The 25,064-nt window shown below is 46.9% G+C and overlaps 2 protein-coding genes across 3 annotated transcripts in view; one reads left to right on the top strand and one right to left on the bottom strand.

Moving 5' to 3' along the window:
* LOC114201500 (sodium/glucose cotransporter 1-like) overlaps positions 1–17,054 on the top strand; it is a 65,680-nt gene extending 48,626 nt beyond the window's left edge. The window contains 4 exon segments of the mRNA XM_088019404.1: positions 8,751–8,919; positions 11,714–11,929; positions 14,215–14,314; positions 16,654–17,054. Coding sequence (XP_087875530.1) covers positions 8,751–8,919; positions 11,714–11,929; positions 14,215–14,314; positions 16,654–17,054 — 886 coding nt within the window.
* A 3,072-nt stretch (positions 17,055–20,126) lies between these two features.
* Positions 20,127–25,064, bottom strand: part of RSPH14 (radial spoke head 14 homolog) — a 74,979-nt gene continuing 70,041 nt past the window's right edge. Inside the window, exons 4-7 of one of the 2 annotated variants that reach the window (XM_088019433.1) lie at positions 23,944–24,169; positions 23,123–23,124; positions 21,994–22,158; positions 20,127–20,365 (exon numbers count right to left, since the gene is read on the bottom strand). In XM_088019433.1, coding sequence (XP_087875559.1) covers positions 20,127–20,365; positions 21,994–22,158; positions 23,123–23,124; positions 23,944–24,169 — 632 coding nt within the window. The remainder of the gene's footprint in view (positions 20,366–21,993; positions 22,159–23,122; positions 23,125–23,943; positions 24,170–25,064) is intronic. The other variant, XM_028094176.2, reaches the window with a different exon arrangement.

The raw sequence follows: 25,064 nt of genomic DNA, 5'->3' as shown, positions 1-25,064 counted from the left end.
CAATCTGCTGTCTGTTTCTAGGAGTGTTTTTTTTTTTTTGATTCCATGTATAAGTGAGATCATATGGCATTTGTCTTCCTCTGTCTGATTGATTTTACTTAGCATAACGCCCTCAAGGTCCATCCATGTTTCTTTCTTTTTTGTGGTTGAATAATATTCCACTGTATATATATATCACAGTTTATTTATCCAGACATCCATCAGTGGACACTTCGATTGTTTCCATCGTTTGGCTATTGTAAATAATGCTGCAATGAGCCTGGGGGTACAGATATCTTTTCATAACAGTGATTTTGTTTCCTTTGCATATATACCCAAATGCAGTATTGCTATATTATATGTAATTCTATTTGTAATTTTTTGAGGAACCTCCATACTGTTTTGCAGAATGACTGTAACAATTTACATTCCCACCAAGAGTATATCCTGTTCCTCTACATTCTCATCAGTACTCAGTATTTGTTATCTCTTGCCTTTTTGGTAAAAGCTATCAAGTATGACATGATAGCCCCCTGTGGTATTGATTTGCATTTCCCTGACGATTAGTGAGGTTGAGCACTGTTTCATGTACCTATGAGCCATTTGAATAACTTCTCCGGAAAAATATCTATTCAGATCTTTGCCCAGTTTTTAATTGGATTATTTGGTATTTTGTTTGGTTTTGCTCTTAAGTTGTATATTAGTTCTTTATATATTTTTGATATTAACCCCTTATCAGATGTATGGTTTGCAAATGTTTTCTCCCATTCTGTGGTTGCCTTTTCATTTTGTTGTTTCTTTTGTTGCACAGAAGATTTTTAGTTTGATGTAGTCCCACTTGTTTATTTTTGCTTTTGTTGCTTGAGACTTTGGAGTCATATCCAAAAACCCATTGCCAAGACCCACATCAAAGAACTTATTCCCTATGTTTTCTTCTAAGAGTTTTATGGTTTCAGGTCTCGTATTTAAGTCTTTAATCCATTTTGAGTTAATTTTTGTGAGTGGTGTAAGATAGGAGTCTAGTTTCATTCTTTTGCATGTGAATATCCTATTTTCCCAGAACCGTTTACTAAAGAGACTGTCTTTTCTTCATTGAGTATTCTTGGCTCCCTTGTCTGATATTTAACCATATATGCATAGGTTTATTTCTGGACTTTCAATTCTGTTCTGTTGGTTTAGGCATCTGTTTTTATGCCAGTCCAAACTGTTTTGATTATTATAGCTTTGTGATATAGTTTGAAATCAAAAAGTATGATACCTCCAGCTTTGTTCTTCTTTCTCAGGATTGCTTTGGCTACTTAGGGTCTTTTGTCATTCCAAACAAATTTTAGGATTTTTTTTTAAAGATTTTATTTATTTATTTATTTATTTGAGAGAGAGAGAAACACATGAGAGGGGAGAGGGTCAGAGGGAGAAGCAGGCTCCCCACTGAGCTGGGAGCCTGACATGGGACTCGATCCCAGGACTCTGGGATCATGTCCTGAGCCAAAGGCAGTCGCTTAACCAACTGAGCCACCCAGGTGCCCTAGGATTATTTTTTCTAAGTCTGTAAAAAATGCCATTGGAATCTTGAGAAGGAGTGCATTGAATCCATAAATGGCTTTGGGTAGTATAGACATTTTCACAATATTGATTTGTCTAGTCCATGAACACAAGATATCCTTCTGTTTATTTGTGTCTTTTCAATTTCTTTCATCAATGCCTTACAGTTTTCAGTGTGGAGATCTTTCACCTTCTTCCTTAAATGAATTCCTAAGTATTTTATTGTTTTTGATGCTATTGTAAATGGGATTATTTTCTTTATTTCTTTTTCAGGTAACTTACTGTTAGTGTATAGAAACACCACTGATTTTTTTCGCTACTGTATGTTGATTTTGTATCCTGAAACTTCATTGAAGAGAGACATCTTTAAAATAAGATTGAGGAAAGCTTAAAGAAAACATGGTAAAATACATACCATGCCAATAGAAACATAGATGCAGAAATTTTAAACAAAATATTAGCCGGTCCAGCAACATAGAAAAAGAAAAATACACCTTGACCATCTGGGGCTTATTCTAGGAATGCAAGAATAGATTTTTTTATTCAAAAATCAATCAGTGTACTTGACCACATTAACTGAAAACAGGAGAAAATCATATAGTCATACAATAGATGAATTTAGAATTTAGAATGTTTAATACCTATTTATTTTTTTAAATCTTAGAAAATTTAAAAGAATTTCTTTACACTGGCTTTTAAATATATATGTATATTTAAAAACTTATAACATGTGTCATACTTAATGTTTACATTTTCCCCTGAGATTGGGAACTAGACACATATGTCCACTATAACCACTTTTATTCAACATTGTGCTGGAGGTGCTATTCTGCACAAAAAGGTATGAAAAGGAGACCAATGGCATGAGGATAGAAATAAAATTATCATAAAAGACTTTATAGACAAACTGTTAAAATTTAAAAATGAATTTAACAAGACGGATACAAGGTAAAAATACAAGAATTAATCATATTTTATATATTATCATGTATAATGTCATTGAACTATATCAGATACCTAGGAATAAACTTCACAAAATTGAGAAAATTGCTGAAAATTACAAAGCACTGTTGAGAGAACTTAATGAGACCTAAGTATATAAAAAATATACCATATCGAGGAGTTAGAAGATTCAATATTGACAATATGTTCTCTCCATGTTATTCTATATATTCAGAGTAATCCCTGTCAGAATTGCAGTAGCTTTGTGTGTATGTGTAAAAATTGACAAACCAGTTCTAAAATTAAGAGAGAAGTGCAAAGAGCAAAGAATAGCCAAATTCAAAAAAAAAAAAGAAAGAAAGAAAAGAAAAGCCAAACCAATTCTTTAAGATGAACAAAGCTGGAGGATTTGTTAAGAGATACCAGTATCTATTGTGAAGTGATATTAATTAGCATGGTTTTGGTACAAATATAGACAAATCAATGGAACAAAGTACAGAATACAGAAGACCCACAGGTATACAGTCACCTGATTTATGGCAAAGATTTCAGTATAATGTAGTAGGGAAAGTGATGGGGAGAAGGATTTTCAATAAATGGTCCTGGGTGATTTAGCTGTTCATAGAAAAAAGAATGTTGACTCTTACCTCACAGCATACACAAAATCTATTTCTGTTGTATATCGGATTGTGAAAGATAAAACAATAAAGCTTTTTTTAAAGATTTATTTATTTGAGAAAGAGAGAACACATGTGAGTGGGGGAGGGGCAGAGGGAAAGAACCTCAAGCAGACTCCCCACCAAACAGGGAACCAGATGGTAGGGCTCGATCCCACGACCTGAGGATCATGACCTGAACCAAAATCAAGAGTCAGCCACTTAACCAACCTACTGAGCCACCCAGATGCCCCAAACAATAAAGCTTTTATAAGAAAAAAAAGTGGTCAGCATGACACTGGATTGCCAATCACATATCATTTGCATCAAACGTACCTTTCTCAACATGGCTTAAATAAATTTTTGCATCATCTAGAATTGTGGTCACATATCAGAATGCAAACTCCAAAATCAGATTTATAACTTCTGACTCATATTCTGTAAGCCCAGTACTCTTCAGGATTTGTGCCATCATCTGTGCATCTTTTGGCAGGCTCTTGGGAGAAGCCATCCTGCCAGACTGCACACCTGGTAATCAGACTTGTCAAGCTAAATCACCCAATTAGTGTATTTCAGTCCTGATCTTGGTGCAGGTTATTTGCCTGGCGTGGTTTTTGCATCCCCTGGTATACTGGTGAGCAGGATGTTCAGAAGCATCTTCACTGTGATGGCTCTGCACACCTCCCATAATTTCATTACCCTTTCAGTATCTGTAGGATCTGTAATAATGATCCATCTCGCATTCTTGATATTGGTAATTTGTGTGTGGGGAGGTATCTTTCTTTTGATCAAACTTGCCTAGGGGTTATCCGTTTTAAATAATCTTTCCAAAGAACCAACTTTTAGAATTGTTGATTCTTTTGGGTTTTGTCTGTTTTCCCCCATTGATTTCTGTTTTTCGTTTCTCTTCTCTTCTCTCTTTTTTTAAACTTACTCTGCTCTTCTTTTTTCCAACTTCTTAAAGTGGAAATTCGGATCATTGCCTTAAAGCCTTATTTTTTATGATTACCATTGAAAGCTATAAATTTCCCTCAAAGGCCTGCCTTAGCTGCCTCCCACAAATTTTGATGTGTTGTGTTTTCATTTTCATTCAGTTCAAAATATTTTCTAATTTCCTTGTGAGTTTTTACTCTGTTCATGGGTTATTTAGAATTGTGCTGTTGGATTTCCAAGTATTTGACACTTTCCTATTTTGTTATTGATTTCTAAGTTACTTCCACTCTGATCCAAGAATATACTCTATATGACATTTTAATCTTTTGAAATTTGTCTAGTCTTTCTATTATATATTGTGTATATATATACATATATATATCTTTGTATATGTGGTGTGTATATGTTATATATATATACATATATACACTCAGCATACTCTATAATATGAGAGGGATATTAAATTCTTCAGTTATGATTGTGTAGTTGTGTATTTCTCCCTTGCTGCAATTGTTGCAGTATTTTGATTCATACATACTGAAGTTCTGATATTAGGTGCTTACACATTTATGCTTGTTATGGTTTCCTGAGGAATTAATGCTTTCATCATTATGATTGCCCCTTTTTAAAATTAATTTATTTTTAAATTTCAATTCAATTAATTAATGTATAATGCATTATTGGTTTCAGAGGTAGAGGTCAGTGATTCATCTGTCTTATATAACACCCAGTGCCCATTACATCACATGACCTCTTTAATGTCCATCCCCCAGTTCCCCCATCCCCCCACCTCCCTCCTCTCCAGCAACCCTCAGCTTGTTTCCTATGATTAAGAGTCTCTTATGGTTTGTCTCCTTCTCTGGTTTCATCTTGTTTTATTTTTCCCTCTCTTCCGCTATGATCCTCTCTTTTGTTTCTTAAATTCAGCGTATCACTGAGATCATATGATAACTGTCTTTCTCTGACTGACTTATTTCGCTTAGCATAATACCCTCTAGTTCCATCCATGTCATTGCAAATGGCAAGATTTCATTTTTTATGGCTGAGTAATATTCCATTGTATATATAGACCATATCGTCTTTGTCCATGAAATGCCCCTTTTTGTCTAATAATATTCCTTGTCTTGAGGCTTACTTTGTTGTTAATATAGCCCATCCTGGCTTTCTTATGCTTAGTGTTTATAATATTTTTTACTTTTAACCTTTAAATATATTTAAAGTGAGTCCCTTGTAGAGCACATATAATTAGATCTTGATTTTTTTTATCTAATCTGACAGTCTCTGCCTTTTAATGTGAGTTAAGTCCATCTGCATTTAATATCATCAATATGATTGGAAATAGTTTTTAATATTCCATTTTAATTTCTTTTGGTTGCTCTAGGCATTATAATAGGCATGATTAACCTATCTTTGTCTACTTAGAGTTAATACTGTATCATTTTATGTAAAACATAAATACCTTAGAACAGTATTATTTTCCCCTTCCATCTTTTGTGTTATAGCTGTCATATATTTTATACCTGTGTGCATATAAACCCCATAATACAGTGATAGCAATATAATTTTTGCTGTAAGAAGTCAATTGCCTTTATTTTATTTTATTTTTTAAGATTTTATTTATTTGACAGGGAGAGACAGAGCGAGAGAGGGAACACAAGCAGGGGGAGTGGGAGAGGAGAAGCAGGCTTCCCGTGGAGCAGGGAGCCTGATGTGGGGCTCGATCCCAGGACCCTGGGATCACGACCTGAGCTGAAGGCAGACACTTAACAACCAAGCCACCCAGGCGCCCCAGAAGTCAATTGCCTTTAAAATAAATTTATATATAGGGATGCCTGCGTGGCTCAGCCAGTTAAGCGGCTGCCTCCGGTTCAGGTCATGATCCCCAGGTCCTGGGATCGAGTCCCTCATTGGGCTCCTTGCTCCGCGGGGAGCCTGCTTCTCCCTCTGCCTGCAGCTCCCCCTGCTTGTACTCTCGCTCACTCTCTCTCGCCTATGCTCTCTCTCTCTAGCAAATAAATAAATAATATCTTTGAAAAAAATTTATGTATATATGTAGCATTTTATATATACCCATATATTTTATCTTTTTGGTGCTCATCATTCCAACTTTTAGGTTCGAGTTTCCAATATGTGTCATTTCCCTTCACTCTGAAGAATTTTCTTCAGCATGTCTTATAATGCAGGTCTGCTGGTGACAGATTCTCTCAGTTTTTGGTTATTGGAAAATGTTTTTATTTTGCCTTTATTTTTTTTGAAGGATATTTTTGCTGGGTATAGAATTCTGGGTCGACAGTATTTTTTCCTACCACATTAAAGATGCTCTTTCATTCTCTCTTCTGTCCTCTTATTTCTGATAAGAAATCAGCCATAACTTATAGTGCTGTTCTCTGCATGTAATGTCTTTTTTCTATGACCTTCAAGATTTTCTCTTCATATTTGGTTTTCAGCAGTTTTGTTATGATATGTTTATGGGTGTGTGTGTTTATGTTTATCGTGATTTGGTTTTGCTGAGCTTCTAAATCTGTAAATTGATGGTTTTCACCAAATTGGGGAAATTTTTGATCATAGTTTCTTTGTATATTTTTCCCCTCCATCTCCCCTCTGTTTGTGACTTTATTTACACACATATTAGTCCTTCCTATATTGTCTCACAGATCACTGAGGTATGTTTATTTTAAATTTTTAAAATTTGGGGGCACCTGAGTGGCTCAGTTGGTTAAGCATCCAACTCTTGGTTCAACTCAGGTCATGACAGGGTCGTGGGTTGGAACCCCTCATCAGGCTCCATGCTCAGAGTGGAGTTTGCTTGAGATTCTCACCCTCTGCCCCTCCCCCCACTCATGCACATGCTCTCTCAAATAAATAAGATTTTTAAAAAATAAAAGAGAAATCTAAATTAAAAGAAATTTTTTTTAAATTTTTCCCTGTGTTCTTCAATTTAGATTTCTTTCAGTCTGCATTTGGGTTTATTGGCCCTTTTTTACACCATTTCCAATTTGTAAAGGCCAACCAGTGAATTTTTCATGTCATATACTGAACTGGAATTTCAGTTCTAAAATTTTTATTTTGGTTCCTTTTTAAACTTTTTATAGTTTCCAGTTTTCTATCATGTTTTTCATCTTTTCATTCATAACCTTCATTTCCTTAAGTCCTTGAATGTAGCTATAATAGCTGCTTCAAAGTCCTTGTCTGCTGATTTTAATGTCTGATACACCTTGGGGTCCATTTCTATTGATTGCTTTTTTTCTTGACTAAGGGTCACATTTTCTTATTTCTTCCTGTGCCTGGTAAATTATATGTATACTGAGTATTATGAATAATACCTTGTAGAGACTCTGATCATGGTCTTCTAAAGTGTATAAGCATGCAGGTAAATTACTAGCTGATCACCTTAAACTTGTGGAGGCCTGGTTTTATACTTTATTAAGGTGGGTCAGTTTCAGTTTCACTTAGTCTTATGGCAAATTCTTAGTATTGGGATTTAGTCTCTACTTTTAAGGCATGGCCCTTCAGGGGTTTCAGTGAAAAGTCTAAGGTAGTTAGATAGACCCTCTAACTCAATGAGATTCAAACTCCCAATTTCTGTCTCTCCCACTGTAGGCAGCCACTGAAGTCTTTGCTCAACTTTTTCTACCTTCAACAGTTGCTAGTTGGTAGATGATTTGGAGATTTTCCCACACATGCATAGTCCAGGGATCAGCCAAGGGCATAAGGGAAGTTTATATACAGATTGGATCTCCTTGCTCTGTGGCTCCCTCCTTTCTAGAATGTTACCGCCAACATTTTCAACCACTCTGAATACCCAACTTCCATCCTCTGACACCTCAGCCTAGTAAGAGTGAGACTCTCTGCCTAACTTCTAGTCACCCACATCATGCAGACTAGGGAGGGCCCTCAGAAGAAAAGCCGGGTAATGTAGATAGCACTCAGTATGATTTTATTCTTTTCAAGGATAAAACCTCTCCCATTTCTGCCTGCTTTTGGCTCCCTTCAGTGCTGTTGCTTTATATTTGGCCCACAATTTATCATTGTTATCTGTAGGAGGGTTAGTCCCTGGCAAAATATCCCATCATTACTCAGGTAGGAATTCACATCCTATGTCTTCTTTGACTATCAAGGAATTAGTCCCTTATAGCTTAGAGTCATTCACTCTAAATAATTTTTAAGCCCTTGTTGACACAGAACTAAGATTTATTCATCTTTGGGATGACATTTGATCTAGTGTAATTTTACATATGAACACATATTTTTAAATCTTTTACTTAGAAAAAGCAATGAACATTTGGAGCCTCTACTCAGTTTTGTAAAATTTTCAGCAAAATTTAAATAAGTTTCTGAACTTGTTGAAATCTTCAAAATCATGTGCTGTACTAATCGGTCTAAAATTTCTTAAAATGCGTTACCCTCAAGAAATTAATATTTTTCCATGCAATTTTAAGCATGACTGCCCAAACACACCCTCCAAATGTGAAAATCTATCCATGATCCAGTAACATGCAAATGGACGCTTGGTTTATTTGTTCAGAAGTTAAAGGATTTTTATCTGCAGCCCTATATGGCTGTCTCCTCTGTCCCACTTATGAATGGGCATCTGAATTTAACCTAAGGAATAATTGAGCTAATAGCATGGCTTATAATATTTTATTGGCGGGGGGGGGAGCTCATCAAATTGCTATTGACTATTGGTTTAATTTACAGGTTTTTTGTTATAATATTACTTGCTTTCATCATCATCTGGGTCCACTTTATACAAACAGAATACAGTGAGCGACTGTTTGAATACACACATGCAGTTATGAGTTACCTGACCCCACCCATTGCTGCCATCTTCCTGCTTGCCGTATTTTGCAAGAGAGTCACTGAACAGGTAAGTAGGTGTTGGCATGCCCACTGCATGACATGGTGTGAGGGCTTGCCTTCACATCATAGTTTTCTTTGCAAGAGCTGCCCTAGAAGGGTCTCTTGTGCTTCAAGAGTTCACACCATTGTATCATTTGCTTTCTGCACCTCCTGGGCAGATTTGGTCTGAGCTCCCTCATGCATGCAGGGAAAAGGCAAGCTCTGATTTGTTTTCCTCCCTTTGAAATGTAATCCACTCAGCTATGCCATAGATGATGCAATGTGCATGCTCTTCCCTCACGCATATCTGGGTGTAAGAAAATATTATTCTGTTGCCTCTGAACATGGATGTGTCATACTCAGAGATTTCATACTCACAGGGAGATGTACAGTCATGAACTTCTTTTGCCTTTCCTGCAGTGAAGACCATCTCTCCAAGCACACTTAAAACAAGATCCCAGAGCACCTGGGTGGCTCAGTCAGTTAAGCGTCTGCCTTTGGCTTGGGTCATGATCTCGGTTTCCTGGGATGGAGCCCCGTGTTGGGCTCCCTACTCAGCGGGGAATCTGCTTGAGATTCTCTCTCTCCCTCTGCCCCTCCCACCCCACTCGTAATTTCCTCTCTGTGTGTCTCTCAAATAAATATATAAATGAATAAATAAATAAATATTTTTAAAAAACAAACTAAAGATCCCAATTAATGATTCAATCATTTTATCCATAAGACTTTTTTTTTAGAGAGAGGGTGGGGTATGGGGAGGGGGCGCAGAGAGGGAGAGAGAGAATCTTTTTTTATTGTTATGTTAGTCACCATATATTACATCATTAGTTTTTGATGTAGTGTTCCATGATTCATTGTTTGTACATAACACCCAGTGCTCCATGCAGAATGTGCCCTCTTTAATACCCATCACCAGGCTAACCCATCCCCTACCCTCCTCCCCTCTAGAACCCTCAGTTTGTTTTTCAAGAGTCCATCGTCTCTCATGGTTCATCTGAGAGAGAGAATCTTAAGCAGGCTCCATTCTCAGTGCAGCGCCCTACATGGGGTTCAGTCTCGCAACCCTAAGATCATGACCTGAGCTGAAATCAAGAGTTGGACACTTAACCAACTGAGCCACCCAGGTGCCCCTATCCATAAGACTTTAAAAGCATAATTTGCCAGAATATTTTCATTTGTTATTTGAATCATATCTTAACTTGTTTCCCCTAACAGCACTGAGTGAATGGGCCTTGTACAAGTTCCTGAGCACAGTGTATGAGGTGCTGTGTGATTTGGCCCCTGCCTAACTCTTGGCCCTTGCCCTCTCCATGCACAGCCTGGGCCCCAGCCATTCCTAACCATTTGCAGTGTTAATTGCCTAACTTCCCTGTGCCTTGTCTGGCCTCCCTTCACTTGCATAGTCTGTTCACTTTGCCAAGAATATCTTTTTCCTCTTCCACCTGGCTGGTGCTTCCTATAGGCCCATCTCAGGTATCCAGTCCTCTAGACCAACCTGCTAGTGCTCCCTGCTCTGCTCAGGTCACCAAGACTCAATTTAGCACCAAGAATGTGGGAGGAGGGTGGCTGGGCTCTGCAGATGCCAAAGCTGCTTCCCTCTGCTCTGCTGGGAAGGGCAGGGACAAGAGAGGCAGGCTGTCATGAGAATCTGCTTCCCATCAATGACACCAACATTAAGGTATTGTAGCCTACTGCCAAGGAGAACTGGGGATCTGGTCAGTGATCCCCTGCTACCCCTGGTCCAAGGTTACAAGGACATTGCAGTTACCCTCTTTGACCTAGAGAGTTTCTCTATGCCCTCTCTCCCACTCTGCTTCAGACTGCATGCTCATCTGGCTTCTGCTGCCCATCTGTTTCTAAATCTTCCTGTTCTGCACATCTCCTTCAATAAATGGTTCCTGTGGATCATCCACATGGCTTTTGGTTTCAGGTCTTTCTCCAAGATGCTTGTCCATATACCGTATCTTCTGTCTCCTCTGACATCCATCCGCATCTAAGTCAGGCTCCAGACAGAGCTCCAGAGCCAGCTTCACCTTGGGCAAGTACGAAGGCCTGAGCCAAGAGAAAAATGGGCAGATTCAACATGCAGGAGGAAGGCTGCACACAGGCTGAAGTGGAATGACCAAGGGGCGAGTGGCAGAGCCAGATGAAGTCAACTGAGGGACAGGATTGAGATTTGACTCTGATGGTGGGCCATGAGAAGCCATTGGAGAGTTTAGGCAGAGACATGGCATTCTCTAATGCATGCTTTGAAGAGCTCACTCTGGCTTCTGTGGAGACAGTGGGCAAGCAGGAGGCCAGGTAGGAAGGCCACCTGTGTGAGAGGTGGTTCAGGATTAGGGTGGTAGCCATAGGGTAATGGGATGCTGACACACGTTGGAGGCCGAGCCAACAGGATTTGCTGATGGGTTGGTGGAAGGGCAGGATGGAAGGAAGGAGGGGAGGGGTGACTCCTGGGGTTTCAACCTGAGCAATCAGGGAGATAGAGGTGTCACCCACAGCCACGGGGCAGACTGGGGTCCTTTTGGACATATGACATTTGAGATACCTACTCATTATCTTACATAAAAGTGTTTCTAATGTTACATCTTAAGTTCTCCGATTGACCTAAGAGAGAGTGCAGGTGTCTCAGGTCTTTGTTCAGCACAAGAAGGTATGGCCTCCTCACTGTTGCTTACATTCTGCTTCCTTCCACAAGGTATTTAAAGTCTTTGTTGTGATGAGTTTAACTTCAGAATTCAACTAGTGGGGAGTGAGGCTGAAGGTTTGTCTCACCGCCCATCTCCCTCCAGGTGACTCCCTTGGGGCTTCTCCTTTGGCAGGGTGCCTTCTGGGGGCTGACTGGAGGACTTCTGATTGGCTTCTCTCGAATGTTGTCCGAGTTTGCCTATGGACCCTGGAGCTGTGAGGCAAACAGCAAGTGCCCCCTGATCATCTGCAGCACGCACTACCTCTACTTTGCTGTAATTCTCTTCATAATCAGTCTTTTCACCATCCTGGGGGTCTCCTTATTCACAGACCCGATTCCGGATAAACATGTAAGTGCTGCCCTGAGGGTGTTCTGGGACCAACCTTCAGTCCTAGCATCCGGGGGAGCAGTAACTTGGCTCGGCTTGTTTTAGAGACAGTGATTGAATTCCTGCATTCTTTCTGAAAGTGGGAGGGCTGGGGGCTGGGAGTGGGGGATGGGTCAGAAATAGGCAAGTAACAGGGGAAGGGCCCTGCCTCAAAAACAAAACTAAACTGAAAAGCTTTTCAACAATCCACCGTTTGGGTATTCACTTAGAATGAGAAGTTTGGCTTTTAAAATGCAAATTTTCCTTAGAAGTGTTAAGTTCCCTAACCTCAGTATGAATTAATGTAATCAGGGCAGTCCCAGCTGCCACCTACCCTCAGGGAATTAAGCCAGCAGGAGGGGGAGGGGACAGGAATATTGGCAGCTGTGGCCGGCTCAGGGCTGGGTTCCTCTAAACCTTCTCCTGGCGCGGCCATTCCCACCTCCCAGGACGCAGGGATCAGTCACCCCAGTTGGAATATAGGAAGTCTGGGCTCAGAGAAATTAAGTCACTTGTCCAAGGTACCAAGTGTCAGGCCTGGGCCCCAACCTGTCTCCACTACATCACCTCCATCAGCGTGGCCAGCAGGCTTCGCACTACAGGGACTTGGCCAAGCCAGAAAGCCCCATAGCGTCTGAAGTGTAGGGGCAAACTCAGAAAGGAGATGGGTCTGTGAGACCTACATGCCTGTCTTGCAGCTTTTCCTGGGGTTTAGGTAAAAGCCATAAACTTGGAAGACTGCCTCCAGGTCCCCCCCCCCCCACCGCCCCAAACCTTGGGCTTTCCCTCTGGCGACGCTTCCTGCTCCGTAGTTTCTGTTTGATTCATTCCTCTCCTGTGCACAGAGCCCGGTTGGAAAATGGATGGAGCACATAGGGAGGACAGCCAGGATTGTCTGGGATGTGCACGCCCACCGCATCAGTGACAGCAGGGAGACTTCCCTGCTCCCAGCACCTTGAGAAAGGTGGTGGGCGGTGAACTTGATTTTCTGTTGCTTGGGGTCTTAATTGTTTAGCTTGTCTTCGTTCTTTTTCTGCTGTTCTCTTCCTCTCAACTTTTTGGTTGTGCCCACTTCTCAGGCAGCCAAGTACTTGTTGAGTGTTCCCCACCTGCCTCCCAGTATGCCAGGCGCCCTGGAGAACACAAAGCAGCTGCCAGTAGGGGAGGGAGAGATGAACAGGAAAATTGGAGCTTCTGGATCGGTGTCAGCGGTCCAGGCCCTCTCACCACCTACCTGAGGAGGCAGAACAGCAGGGACAGCACACTAAGCCGGGCTCTTCCAGCGCACCCAGCACCTCTTCCATAGGGACTGATAGTGTCGTTGGGAAGGCAAATGCATACATATGGCATCATCAGGAAGCAATTAAAGGCTCTGTCATTAGCACAACAGAATTTTAGTTCTGACATTTTAGTCTGAGAGGTGGGGCTCCAGCAGGTCTTGAAGTGGGCTGACTGGGGAGGGGCCAGCCCAGCCCATTCACATCCCAGCCATATGTTGGGGGTGGGGATGCTGGGATTCAAATATAATGAGGCTAGTATAATGGATCAAAATCTATTCCAGGATAGGTTTGGTGGAAATGTTCATTTGTTGACCCTTAAGAAACAAGCAACAATTGGCTGGATTTTGTTACTTCCCAAAGTTTCCATGTGTGTTTTCAGAACGGGAACAAAATTACAGAGCAGAAGGGAAGGGAGCTCCCTACTGCATCTGCAAATGCCTTGTTGAGTTTGAGTAACTCAGCTCAGTGGGGGTCTGGGTAAACCAGGTAAAGCCTCTTCTGGACTGGGTTAGTGCTCAACTCTGACAGCTAAGAGGGGATTCTGGAAGGAAAGTGGCTCCCCAGTCTGCCCTGTCCACTCCTCTGGTCAGAGGGCCTCCTCCTCCACCAGAAGAAGCAGACCAGGGGGGATGGGCAGCCGCTCCCACCCTGAAGGGCACGGTTCCTGGACACTCGGGACTGGAAGGAGCCCTGAGCATATTGCCTCCCACCCCTTACTATAGAGCTGAAGGACACTGAGGCCCAGGCAAGTTGCATCACCCTGTGCCAAAGCCACACAAGCACATGGTACCAGAGCCAGAACTGAAATCCAGGGTTCCCAAGTGCCATGCTTTTCCCCACTCTACGTTCCTTCTGTCTCTTGTTGAAATTGAACCACCAGGACTGGTCTCAGTCCTTGGAGACCCTGGTGCCCAGCTGCTGGCCGTGGCTGGGTCCGGTCTGTGTGACAGGGCCCTGGGTGGTGACGTGCCCCTGCTCTCACCGCAGCTCCACCGGCTCTGTTGGAGTTTACGAGACAGCCAGCAGGAAAGGGTAGATCTGGATGAAGAAATACAAGTGAAGAAACACACGCCCCAAGAACAGCCAGGTGAGAAGGAAGATCCAAACCCTGCAGGGGGTCCTGTTTAGAGTGTTCTAGGTGTGTGTGACCTGTGCTGCCTCCCTGGCACCCCTGCCCCACAGTCTCCCCTCCCAGAAATGCTCTTCCAGGCAGAGGCCCCCTCTGGGGTGTCTGTTGAGGTTGAGAGGTCTCTAGATATCTGTGTGCAGCCTTCTGGGCTGGGGAGAAGCAGCAGATGCAGTGAGACACCCTTAGAGGGGCAGGGTAGAGGGAGGTGACAAGGGGTCTGGCTTGGGGCTTGCGAATGGGCACAAAGTAAAAGGCACTCCAGGAGATGAGGAGGACCCAGCAGAGGGAAGACAAACACTGATGGGCAAAGAAAGATGAGGCCTTAGGACTGGCCATTGGATTAGCCACACAGAGATGATGCTGTACCTCAACAAGAGCAATCTGGGGGAAGAGAGGGAGAGAGGGCTCTGAGGAAAGAAGTCTGAGGACAGTAAGATTTCAGTCCCAGCAAGCAGAGGGAGAATGTTCCTGGGAGCGGCTCCAGAAGGCCTAGAGGAAGGTTTTCGGCAGATGGGGTCAGAAAGGGAGTGTTGGGGCCATGGGGGGAGGGTGACCTGAGCTTCTTGCAGCCCTGACGCAAACAGGGATAAAGGCCTAATGAGATTAGTCCTGAGTCTCAGGCAGAGAGTGCCTGGGGAGGCTGTGAGTTTAGGGGAGGAGGCAACAATCCAGGGACCCCCTCCACTCCTGCAAGGGAAGTTTAGAGCCCAAGGAGGCCCTGGGCTCCCTCCTGACATCTGCAGAGGAGGCCTTGGGCAGGTGCAGAGCAGGGGAGTAGCCTCTCCCAGGCATGGCAGCCCCACACCCCTGACAGGTGCAGGGCTCCCTGGGAATTTCTCTTCTCTGAGTGGGGGAAACGAGCCCAATGGGGGCCCACAGTGTGCCAGGGGCTTGTTCTGGGTGCACCTCCCAGTTCCTCTTCTCCCTCCACAGTCGTGGGGGAGGATGACGACGAAGATAACAACAGTGGCTAATATTTACTGCCCACCTGGGATGTGCCAGGCAGTGTCAAAATTATACCCCTGCATGATAGGTACAATTAACATCCTCATTTAGAGATGGGGAAATTGAGGCACTGAACAGTTAACTAACTTGCCCCAGGCTCCACAGATAACCAGGTAGTGGTGGAGCTGGGACTTGAACACAGGCAAGTCTTGACTAAAATGTGTGCTCTTGGCCAACGGCATCCCACTCCCCATCATACAGCCTGTGGGCTGTCGTCAAATAATCATTTGCCTTTTACATACAGCAGCCTCTTTGGGTTTGGCAGCTGCGTGATGATATAACATGCGTGTTCAGAGTGTGACACGCAGGACTTCTCAGCACTGGCAGCAGAGATCTGTGTCCCTGGCTTTGGGGTCCTCTGGCTGCAGCCACCCTCCCCTTGTAACAGAGACTCCTCTGTCCCCGGCTGATGGGTTCCGTCATCGCTGGTGCCACCTCAGCCTTGGGACACAGCTGGCATGGAGGCTGCCCAACAGAATGAGACAGAGAACAGGTCATAGCAAGCACTGCTGGGATGACCGCTCTCGGACCGAAACGCGCTCATCTTGTCAAGGAGGAAACTGTTTTCAGACGGCGCGAGACCTACTTTGGTGTGCCGGAGCTGGCCATGGTGCTGACCTGCGCCTGAGCAGGCCCAAGGAGCGGCCCACAGGAGCTGTACCAACGGACGCAGAGCAACATTTAAGCCCCAGAAGGCGTTTTCACTAATTTGAATGGAAACGTTCCTATGATTCCCAGACTTCCCTCCTTTGCCTCCTGGAAAACATCAGTGATTTCCCATTCAAGTGCCCAGAGTGCCTTATTTTGGGCCAGGCTGCTAGACTGATACCTGCCTGAGGAAGACATTCCCTGAGAGCTTGCCGAGGAGAGCAGTGTCTGATTCCAGAAATCAGGGGATTTCTTCCATCCTCTGGAGAGTAGTGACTGGGTAGGCAGATTCAGAGGAGCAGTCACTCGCTCTAGACCTATCCAGCTGTGTTCAGCCATGTGCCTAAGACAGAGAACGGTGGTCACTCCAGGATCTGCACCCGGTTGAAGGCTCTGCCAGTGGAAGGCAAGCATGACCCCAGGTAGTTCCCACCCCCGCCCCCACCGCATTCCCTGAGCCCCTTATCTCACTCTCCCATGTCTCTGAGGATGGTGGTAGGTATTCTGTAGCAGGGACTGAGGACTGATCTTCATTTCGGAGAGAGTCTTTTGGTCTTTCTGTGGGACTGACCACTGAGATGCAACACCATAGAAAGTCCTCCTTCTTGTGTCCTCCTGATGTTTGCCTGTTCCCTCTGTTCCAGATGTATTCAAGGAGGCAAAGGGCTGCCTCTGGAAGGCCTGTGATGTGTTCTGTGGACTGGAGCCACAGCCGGGCCCCAAACTGGCCCCAGAAGAGGTAGCCAAGGAGAGTATAGGGCATGCTACCATATATGAAAAGATAGAGTGCATGTTGGAAGGGACAAAGTGTCATGACATGTCTGAAGGGACAGAGCACAGTGCCGCATTGGAAGAGACAGAGTGCCATGACACATCTAAAGGGACAGAGCGCAATGACATGTTGGAAGGGACAGAGCGCAGTGACACCTGGGAAGGGACAACGTATGCTGACATGTCAGAGATACGCTTCTGGAGAGAAATTGCCAATGCCAGCGGGTTCCTCTTGATATCAACCATAGTCCTGTTGCACATCTACTACTACTAAGGCAGCTGGGGCCCAGGGGCATCTAGGAAGAGCAGGCAAACCGTAGCCTCTCCAGACTCCCTCATCATCCGGTGGAGAAAGTCTTTCCTGCCAGGAGACCCATGGATATAGGACCAAGGATTACACTAATGTAAACACTCTCTCAATGTCACAAATCAAGTGCCACCAGCTGCAGGGCATGCGTGCTGAGGGGACAGGGTGAAGTCCATTTGCGACTCCAGAGACTATGCAAATGAGAACATCTGTTCCTTTACGAAATGAGTCATTTTCTCCAAATGGCTCTACTGCATAAACACTGACTTTCACTTTAAATTTAATTTTGGCTTTTTATTTCTAGATATATTTGGGATTTTTGCTTGTGTTTACTTCACTGTAACCATTTCCTTCCTGTACCCTACCTCCATTTGCTTTGTTCTCTCCTCCTTTTTAAAGGTATGCCCTGCTGGCAAAGATGCCATGTAGTGTAAGCCCCACCCCCACATGAGGTTCCCGCCCCCAGGTGCTGTGCCCACTGCTGATGACCTCACAGGCCAGCTGGAGCCAAGGCTGCCCATGGGTGGGACTTCAGCTCCTGCCTGGACCAGTGGTGGAGCTGAGGCAGTCTCTGCTCAGTGGAACAGGCCTCCCAACAATTCAGCACTGCCCAGCTACAGTCACACTGCACCCTTGAAGGGCAGGTGGAGAGGAAACCTTCCTCCTTTCTGAGCTCTTACCAGTGCCTCCCAGTCTACCTGCAACTGGCATGTTATTGGGCATTGGGCCCAGGAGCTAGACTCCCTTAGCTGTCATGTATAGGCCACTCCCAGGCTGCGTTTCTGCAAGGACTCCCTAAGCTGCTCCTTCCTCTTCCTTCTTCTCAAAAATAAATTGTGTCATTAGAAAAAGTTCCAGGTGCCTTGAAGTGATTTGGCAGAGGCCCATCCAGCATCACAAAAATCACACTCTGAAGGCACACTCACATGTGGGCTCTCCTCCCTAGTTTATCCTTTCAGCTGACATTTTTGAGTGCCCACTATGTGTCAGCCACAGCAAGGAAATAGCTGCTAACAGAGCATAGGCAGCAGACAGTGAAACACTAGCTGTGATGGCCAGCATTTAGTACAGCCTGCTGTTTTGCTGCCTGGGGTAAGTGCATTATCACATTCAAGCCACAGAACCACCCTTTGTGGAAGTACTAGAATTAATCACATTTTACAGGGAAGGAGACAGACTCAGCAAGGAAATTGAGTACACTGGGAATGGGCATAGGGCCTGGAACAGCCCTGCCTTACACCAAGGCCACACACTGGCCCACCACGTGGTGTGTATACAGCAGGGGGGCCCACCTAGTCTGAGTCAGGGAAGGCCTCCTATGACCAAAGAAGGAGGACAATTAGCTGGACAACAGAAGGGACAACATGCAGGAAGACATGATGCAAGAGTGCAAAGCATGTTTGAGGATGCCAAGACATGGCTTATGCATAGGAGAACAGCGGGAGACGGGGAGGGCAAGGTGGGCAGGAGCCTGAATTGCCTTATATACTTTGGGATCCTAAGACCCTGGGAGCCTCAGTGGGGAAGTGACAGGATCAGATTTGCTGGCTGCTGCTGGAACGATGAAAGGGAGGCAGGAGCACCCACCAAGAGCAATCCAGGCAAGTTAGTGGCAGAGAGGAAAAGAGAAGGGAAAGGCATCAAGAGAAACCCGTGATTAGAAGTAATAGAACTTGACTGGTTAGACTTGTGGAGGGAGAGGCCAGAGTGACTCTCTGGGTTAAGCATGTGGGCAAAGGGTGCACCAGTTCTAAAGACAGGCCACCCTGGAAAAGGAACAGATGTGGGAGAAAAGTTGAGCACCACTTGGGACATGTTGAATTTGAGTTGCATGAAGATACTTACTGCCATCTTGACAATTATACATCTTCCGATCCATGAACATGGTATGCGTTTCCATTTATTTAGATCTTCCTTCAACAATGTTTTGTTTTCAGTGCTCAAATTTTGTACTTCTTTGGTTAAATTTATTCCTAGGTATTTTATTCTTTTCAGTGCTATTGTAAATGGAGTTGTTTTCTTTGTCAACTTTGCTAAACTTGTCGACTAGTTCTAATAGTTTTTAAGTGTATACTTTGGGATTTTCCATATATAAAATCACATCGTCTGCAAAAAAAGAGATATCTTACTTTTTTCTTTCCAATCTAGATGCTTTTTATTTCATTTTTTTGCCTAATTGCTTTGGCTAGAACCTTCAGTACAATGTTGAATAGAAGTAGTGAGAGCAGACATTCTTGTCCTGTTCCTGATCTTCAGGGGAATGCATCCAGTCTCTCACCATTGAGAATGATGTTAGCTATGACTTTTTGCAGATGTTCCCCTCTATTCCTACTTTGGATTTTTTTTTTTTAAAGAAATGGATATTGGATTTCATCAAATGCTTTTTCTGCATCTATTAAGATGATCATGTGATTTCTGTCCTTTATCATATATATATGTTACATTGATTCATTTTCAAATGTTAAACTAACCTTGCATTCCTGGGATAAATTCCAGTTGGTCATGGTGTATAATTTTTTTTTTTTTATGTGGCTGGTTTTGGCATCCCTAGGGGGCCTCATACAACTCATACGCCTCCTGAAAGAGCCCACATGGGCTGGCATTTTGACCTTCCCTCCTGAGAGAGGGGGGAAGGACTGGCTAAGAAGGCCAGTGCCCAGCCACACCCAAGGGCCAGGTCACTCAAGTGTCTAAAGCTTGGGTGGGGCTGGATCCAGCTGTGTTCCTTCTCACAATATAACTCCTGGCCCCTCCTTGTACCTGGAAGGCCCAGCCCTGCTCTCCACCTTCTGAGGGGACTCTTGGCCCAAACAGAGAGCTGGGATGCCACCCTTCCATCCCTGGGCCTTGGACTTAGCCCATGCTTCCTCGCCTGGCCACCATGACCCAGTCCTTCGGGGCCGGGTGTTTCCCCTTTGTAGGAGAGAGGGGAGATGTGACCACACTCTAGGAGCATAAAGTGCCATTCAGACCCAAGATAAAGAGATTCAGCCCATTTATTCAGGCAAGCAGCTTATCAGGTCTGGCCCAACAAGCAGCTCAGGGTTTCCATTCAATGACTTTGATGGCAATCTGGGCTGCCCGCCGCACTGCCTCACTGGGGTCTTTCTCAAGGGTGTGGAAGATGGGCATCTGAGACTGCAGAAACTTGCGGCCCTCAGGGGCCTCAGCCAGCATGGTGAGGGCCTTGGTGGCATTCAAGCGTGCCTTGGTCAAGGATGAGCACAGCAGGTTCAGGAGGGGGTGGATGGCTTCTGTGTCCAGGGCAGCATACTTCCCTGTGGGCCACCAACACCAGGTGTTCCTCAGGGGGCCATCCTGTTCCACCTCCTCTCACCCCAGCCCAACCCTGGCCTCCGGCCTGTGCAGCCTCAGGGGAGGTGCCTTCCCTCACTCCCATGCAGGCCCTGGCACCTTCCTCTGCCTCCAGCCTTGGCCTCCTCATTCCTGCCCCTCCAGCCCCTCAGCTGGCTTCTCCCCACCCACCCTGATGCCTGTCCTGCAATCCAGTTCTCTCAAGGCAACAAAAATTAAAATCTAGTTGTTCATTTATGTGGTAAGTATTTCTTGAGCACCTACTCTGTGCCAGGCACAAAAACTCACAGAGCTCTTTCCCTCCCAGTACTTATAGTCTAGTGGGGGACGCAGACATTAATCTGTAAAGGAGACGCCCCTCCTTAACCTTCAGCACCTTCCTGCTGTCCTGTCCTGCTGAAAGGCCAGGTGGTTGCCCCCGCCCCCCAGCTTCCTGCCGTGCTCAATGAACTCTTCTCTCTGTGTTGGAAGCTGTGCGGCTACCCTTGGCCCTGCTGACTCCCATTGTCCCTTGGGTCAATACCCACGTCCCTCCCAGAGGAGGCTTGGCCCCTGTCCTCTGCCCCCTGCATGACATGCTTCTCCTCTAGGTCATCAACCCTCTGCCACTCCCTCCAAACTCTGACTGAGAATCAGAGACCCACTCAGTCCTCCGTGGAACATCAAGAAAGCACAGGGCACGGGGCTGGTGCAGGCAATTGTGGGCATGTGCAAAGACAGAGCTTTCAGAGGTCACGTGGGATGGCCAACCCCGGCCTCCAGGTGGGGAAACCAACCCCGGTTGCTCCTGTGGCCAGGATTGGATGACTTAGCATGGAAGCCCCACTGGCGAGGGGGTCCCCTGGTGGGAGAGGTAATCTCATGCTCTTATTTGCTCCCCATACCCCCCCACTGAAAAAAAATAATTTCGATCAAAAAACAACATGGAAGGGGGCACCTGGGTGGCTCAGATGGTTAAGCATCTGCCTTCGGCTCAGGTCATGATCCCAGGGTCCTGGGATCGAATCCCGCATCAGGCTCCCTGCTCCTTGGGAGCCTGCTTCTCCCTCTGCTTCTCTCTCTCTCTCTCTCTCTCTCTCTCTCCCTCTCTCTCTCTCCCTCTGCCTCTCATGAATAAATAAAATAAAATCTTAAAAAAAAAATATGGAAGCAAGGGCTCCAGTGTTTGTTTAAGCATTAGGATAACCAAATCAAGGATGGCAAACTACATAATTCATCCCAGAATCGAGGCTTACAAGGGGCCTGGGTTGGAGACAGGAATTCCAGGCCCAGGGAATAGCCTGGCAGGAGGGGACAGAGGTCCTAATGGGAGTGACCAGGGGGTCACCCTGCCTGGGTCACAGGTAGGGTGACCCACTGTGTCCAGGAAGAGAAGGGAGGGTGGAGCCTTGGCCCAAAATTGAAAGGACTCCAACAACAGGCCTGGGAAAGTATTTTGGTAGGACAGGGAGGGGGCAGTGCTGGGATGTTGAGCACAAAATGAAAGTTCTGGAAAACAGCATACTGGAGGCTGCAGTGACCACCCCCCCCCCCAATGCCCAGTAAACTACCACCTGCGCAGGGGATGCAGGTGGCCAGCAGGCTGCCTCACCTTGGGTGGTGACCGCAGCATACATGAGGGCCCCGGCGGCATTGGCCTGCACCTCCTCCACCTTGTCCTTGAGCAGATGCACCAGGATGGGGATGACGTCATGCCGCCACACCTGGTTCTTGCCCTCCAGAGGGATGCTGGGCCAGAGAGGGGACAGCTGTGTGGCTTCGCTTGGCAAAGAGGAGAGGGGCGGGGCCTAGGACCACCCCAGGGCACACCAGAAGGACTTGTGTTGGGACCCCCTGGTGGTTTGGGCCTGGCCAGGGGGTACCAGGGTGCAAGGGAGTTCTGGTGTGAGGTTTGGGTCTCACCCCCATGCTGGGACAACCTAGGAGCACAGCCTGGGACCACTGAAGGCCAAACCGCGGAGGAGCCAGCAGGTGATGGAGCCTGGCCCTAAGGTATCACACCAAGAAGAAACCAGACGTGTTCCCCAGGCTCCAAAATGGGGAGCAGCAGGACCCAGGGTCGCTCATTTTGACTCCATGCAGGAGCCAGAGTTGCCAGAGATGGGCTAAGCGATGGGAGCTGGCGAGCTGCCAGGGAGACACCCGTGCAGAGCCACCCTCAGGGGAGAGGACACTGTAAGTCACTTCTAATCCTGGCACTATATGAAGCTGTGAAAAGGAATGTGATGGACTCCCCACAAGCTCCCTTTGGGAACTTGATCAAAGATGCAGAGTCTTGGGCCCCGCCTGCAGGGATTCAATGTGTTTGTTCATTCCCACGGCCAGGGCTGACTGAGCAGCTTGGCAGGTCCTGGTCTGGACGCTGAGGCAAGAGCATGACTGACCGTGGGGCTGGATGATTCTTTGTGGTGGCAGCTGTCCCGTGCGTTGGCCCTCAAGGGCTTCCCCACCTTGAGGCCAGGAGCGCCCTTCTCCCTCAAGTTGGAACAACGAGAAATGTCTCCAGACAATGCTGCCTGTCTCCCAGGGGACCAAAGCTCCCCCTGTTTTGAAGCCCTGCTCTCAAGCAGCAAGCAGAGCAAACAAAGCTCTGTCCTCAGGAACTCCCCTTGGGGGTGACACAAAAAAAGGAGGGCATGGTGAAAGGCACAGGCAGGCCTAGTGGAGGCCGCCATTTTCTAGAGCGGGTAGGGTCCTCAGAGGCTTCACTAGAAGGGGACCTCTGAGCAAAGACCAGAAGGTGATCAGTCTGAAGTATAAGCCCCGGAATCTCCATGTTCACAAGCTCCCCGGGATCTGGATCGGGGGCCACACTCACAGAAATGCTGGCCCAGGTCTCTAGAGAGAATCCCAGCTAGAGGGACAGCCAGGGCCAGGGGAGGCAAGAGGTGCCAGCATGTAGGCAGGTGGCCATATCTAAGGCATGGACTTGGGGGCACAAGGGACCACTGGTCCTTAGGAAGCGTCTCTGTCTGGGGTCACACACTGCTTCCCTCCCTCCCTGCTCTGAGGTGTTGTGCTCCCTCAGGTTCCAGGCCAGGATTCAGACTGGAATTCCGTGTGACCCTGGGTCACCAGTGACTGGACACATGTGCCCTCCGTTTCCTTACCTATAAAAGGTAATCACCTTCCTTGGAGGAGTGCTGTTTGTAGATAATACCTGGCACCTACGGAGCGCTTAGTACTCAGTGACTGCTAGCTCTGCCAGTGTGTGCTTGCCTTCCTCACAGGGAGGGGGGACCAACCATCTCGTTCGGCCCAGGACTGGGGACTTCCTGGGATACAGGACTGTGAGGGCTGAGCTCTCAGACCACTAGGACAGTGGCCCCCCCCAGGGGACAGGGTCCTCCTCCCCCAGGGCACAAGCAGTGGGGGGGCGGGGTGCAGAAAGCAGGCCCTGAGGTGGATTCCCTGGAGCTCTGGGGTAGGCTGGCTTGCTGCGGGGCCGGGGGCAGCTCCGGTGCCTTCTCTGAGCCTCAGCAGAAGCCTCCGGGCTGGCCGCCCCTGCCCTCCCCGCCCTGTCCACGCGGGCCGGGCTCACCTGACTGCAATGAGCGCGCGGGCAGCTTTGCTGCGAATGTCATCATTGGTGCTGAGGAGCTTCTGCTTCAGGAAGGGCACCATGCGGGTACTCAGCGCCTCAGTGGCATCCTCCATCAGGCAGGCCGCCAGTGTGTCCAGGAGGAGCCCTTGGATCTCTTCCTCCTCCCTCTGCAGCTTCCATACCAGGGAGGGGATCAGGCCACTGTTGACAATGCCCTGGGCTCCTGCGGGACAAGAAAGGGCACTGAGGGTGGGCCAGTCACCCCTACCCATTCTGGGCAGCACGTGGGGCGAGGCGAGTCCTACAGAGCTGGTGGGGAAGGGGAGGTTTGCAAATGCCCCTGGCTGCCAGACCCCTGAGCAGCTAGCAGGAGGCTGGGGATGACACGCTAGGGTGGGAGCCATATGGCCCTGGAAGACTCCCAAAGGGGCCAGCCTTTGGTCACCTGTAACTGGGGCGGGGGGGGCACGAGCCTTCAACAGGTGCCCAGGGGCCTGAGAAGCAGCACCTGCCCCTTGGAGAGCACAACAACCACCCGGCAGGGCCCAGCACAGAAGGAACTTCCCTCCCTTGCCCACCCTGCACCAGAGGGAAGGTGGGGGGACCACCCAACCCCCTCCTTCCCACCCACAACATCTCTAAGCCACTAGAAACCCCACACTAGTCTGGCCAGCCGTTGGGGAAAGGAAAAAGCTTGGAATCAAGTCTGAGGCAGAAGTGAGCAGCCCAGCATCTTTTATCTAAAAAATAGTCGTGCCTCCAAACAAAGGTGACAGGAAATCCACGGACTCTGGCCACGGGGGTCTAAAAAACCCGCAGAAACGGGGGCTCCACATGGCAGGGCGGCTGGGGCACCAGGGCTGGGAGAAGACGGAGGTGAGCCTCCCCAAGAATGCGTTCCACTTCCCTCCTTCCGGCTCCTCCTCCCTCCTGAGGGATGTCTGGGGGGAACCCAGAACCAGCCCAGGCAGCACTCCTGAGGGGCCCAGCTCCCCTGTGTCCAGAGCAGCCGTCACTGGGAAGTGAGCAGGGCAATGCTGGGGAGGGCAGCCCCCCCCAGCCCTCCTCCCAACCCTCTTCCTGGCCTCCCCAGTGGCCCACACTACCCAGGGAGAGGC

This window comes from Eumetopias jubatus, unplaced genomic scaffold, assembly GCF_037043125.1.
Source record: "Eumetopias jubatus isolate StellerSeaLion01/CBP00866 unplaced genomic scaffold, mEumJub1_p1.0 scaffold_16, whole genome shotgun sequence".
In the NCBI taxonomy this organism is placed as follows: domain Eukaryota; kingdom Metazoa; phylum Chordata; class Mammalia; order Carnivora; family Otariidae; genus Eumetopias; species Eumetopias jubatus.
This window is presented reverse-complemented; position numbering and strand designations above follow the sequence as displayed.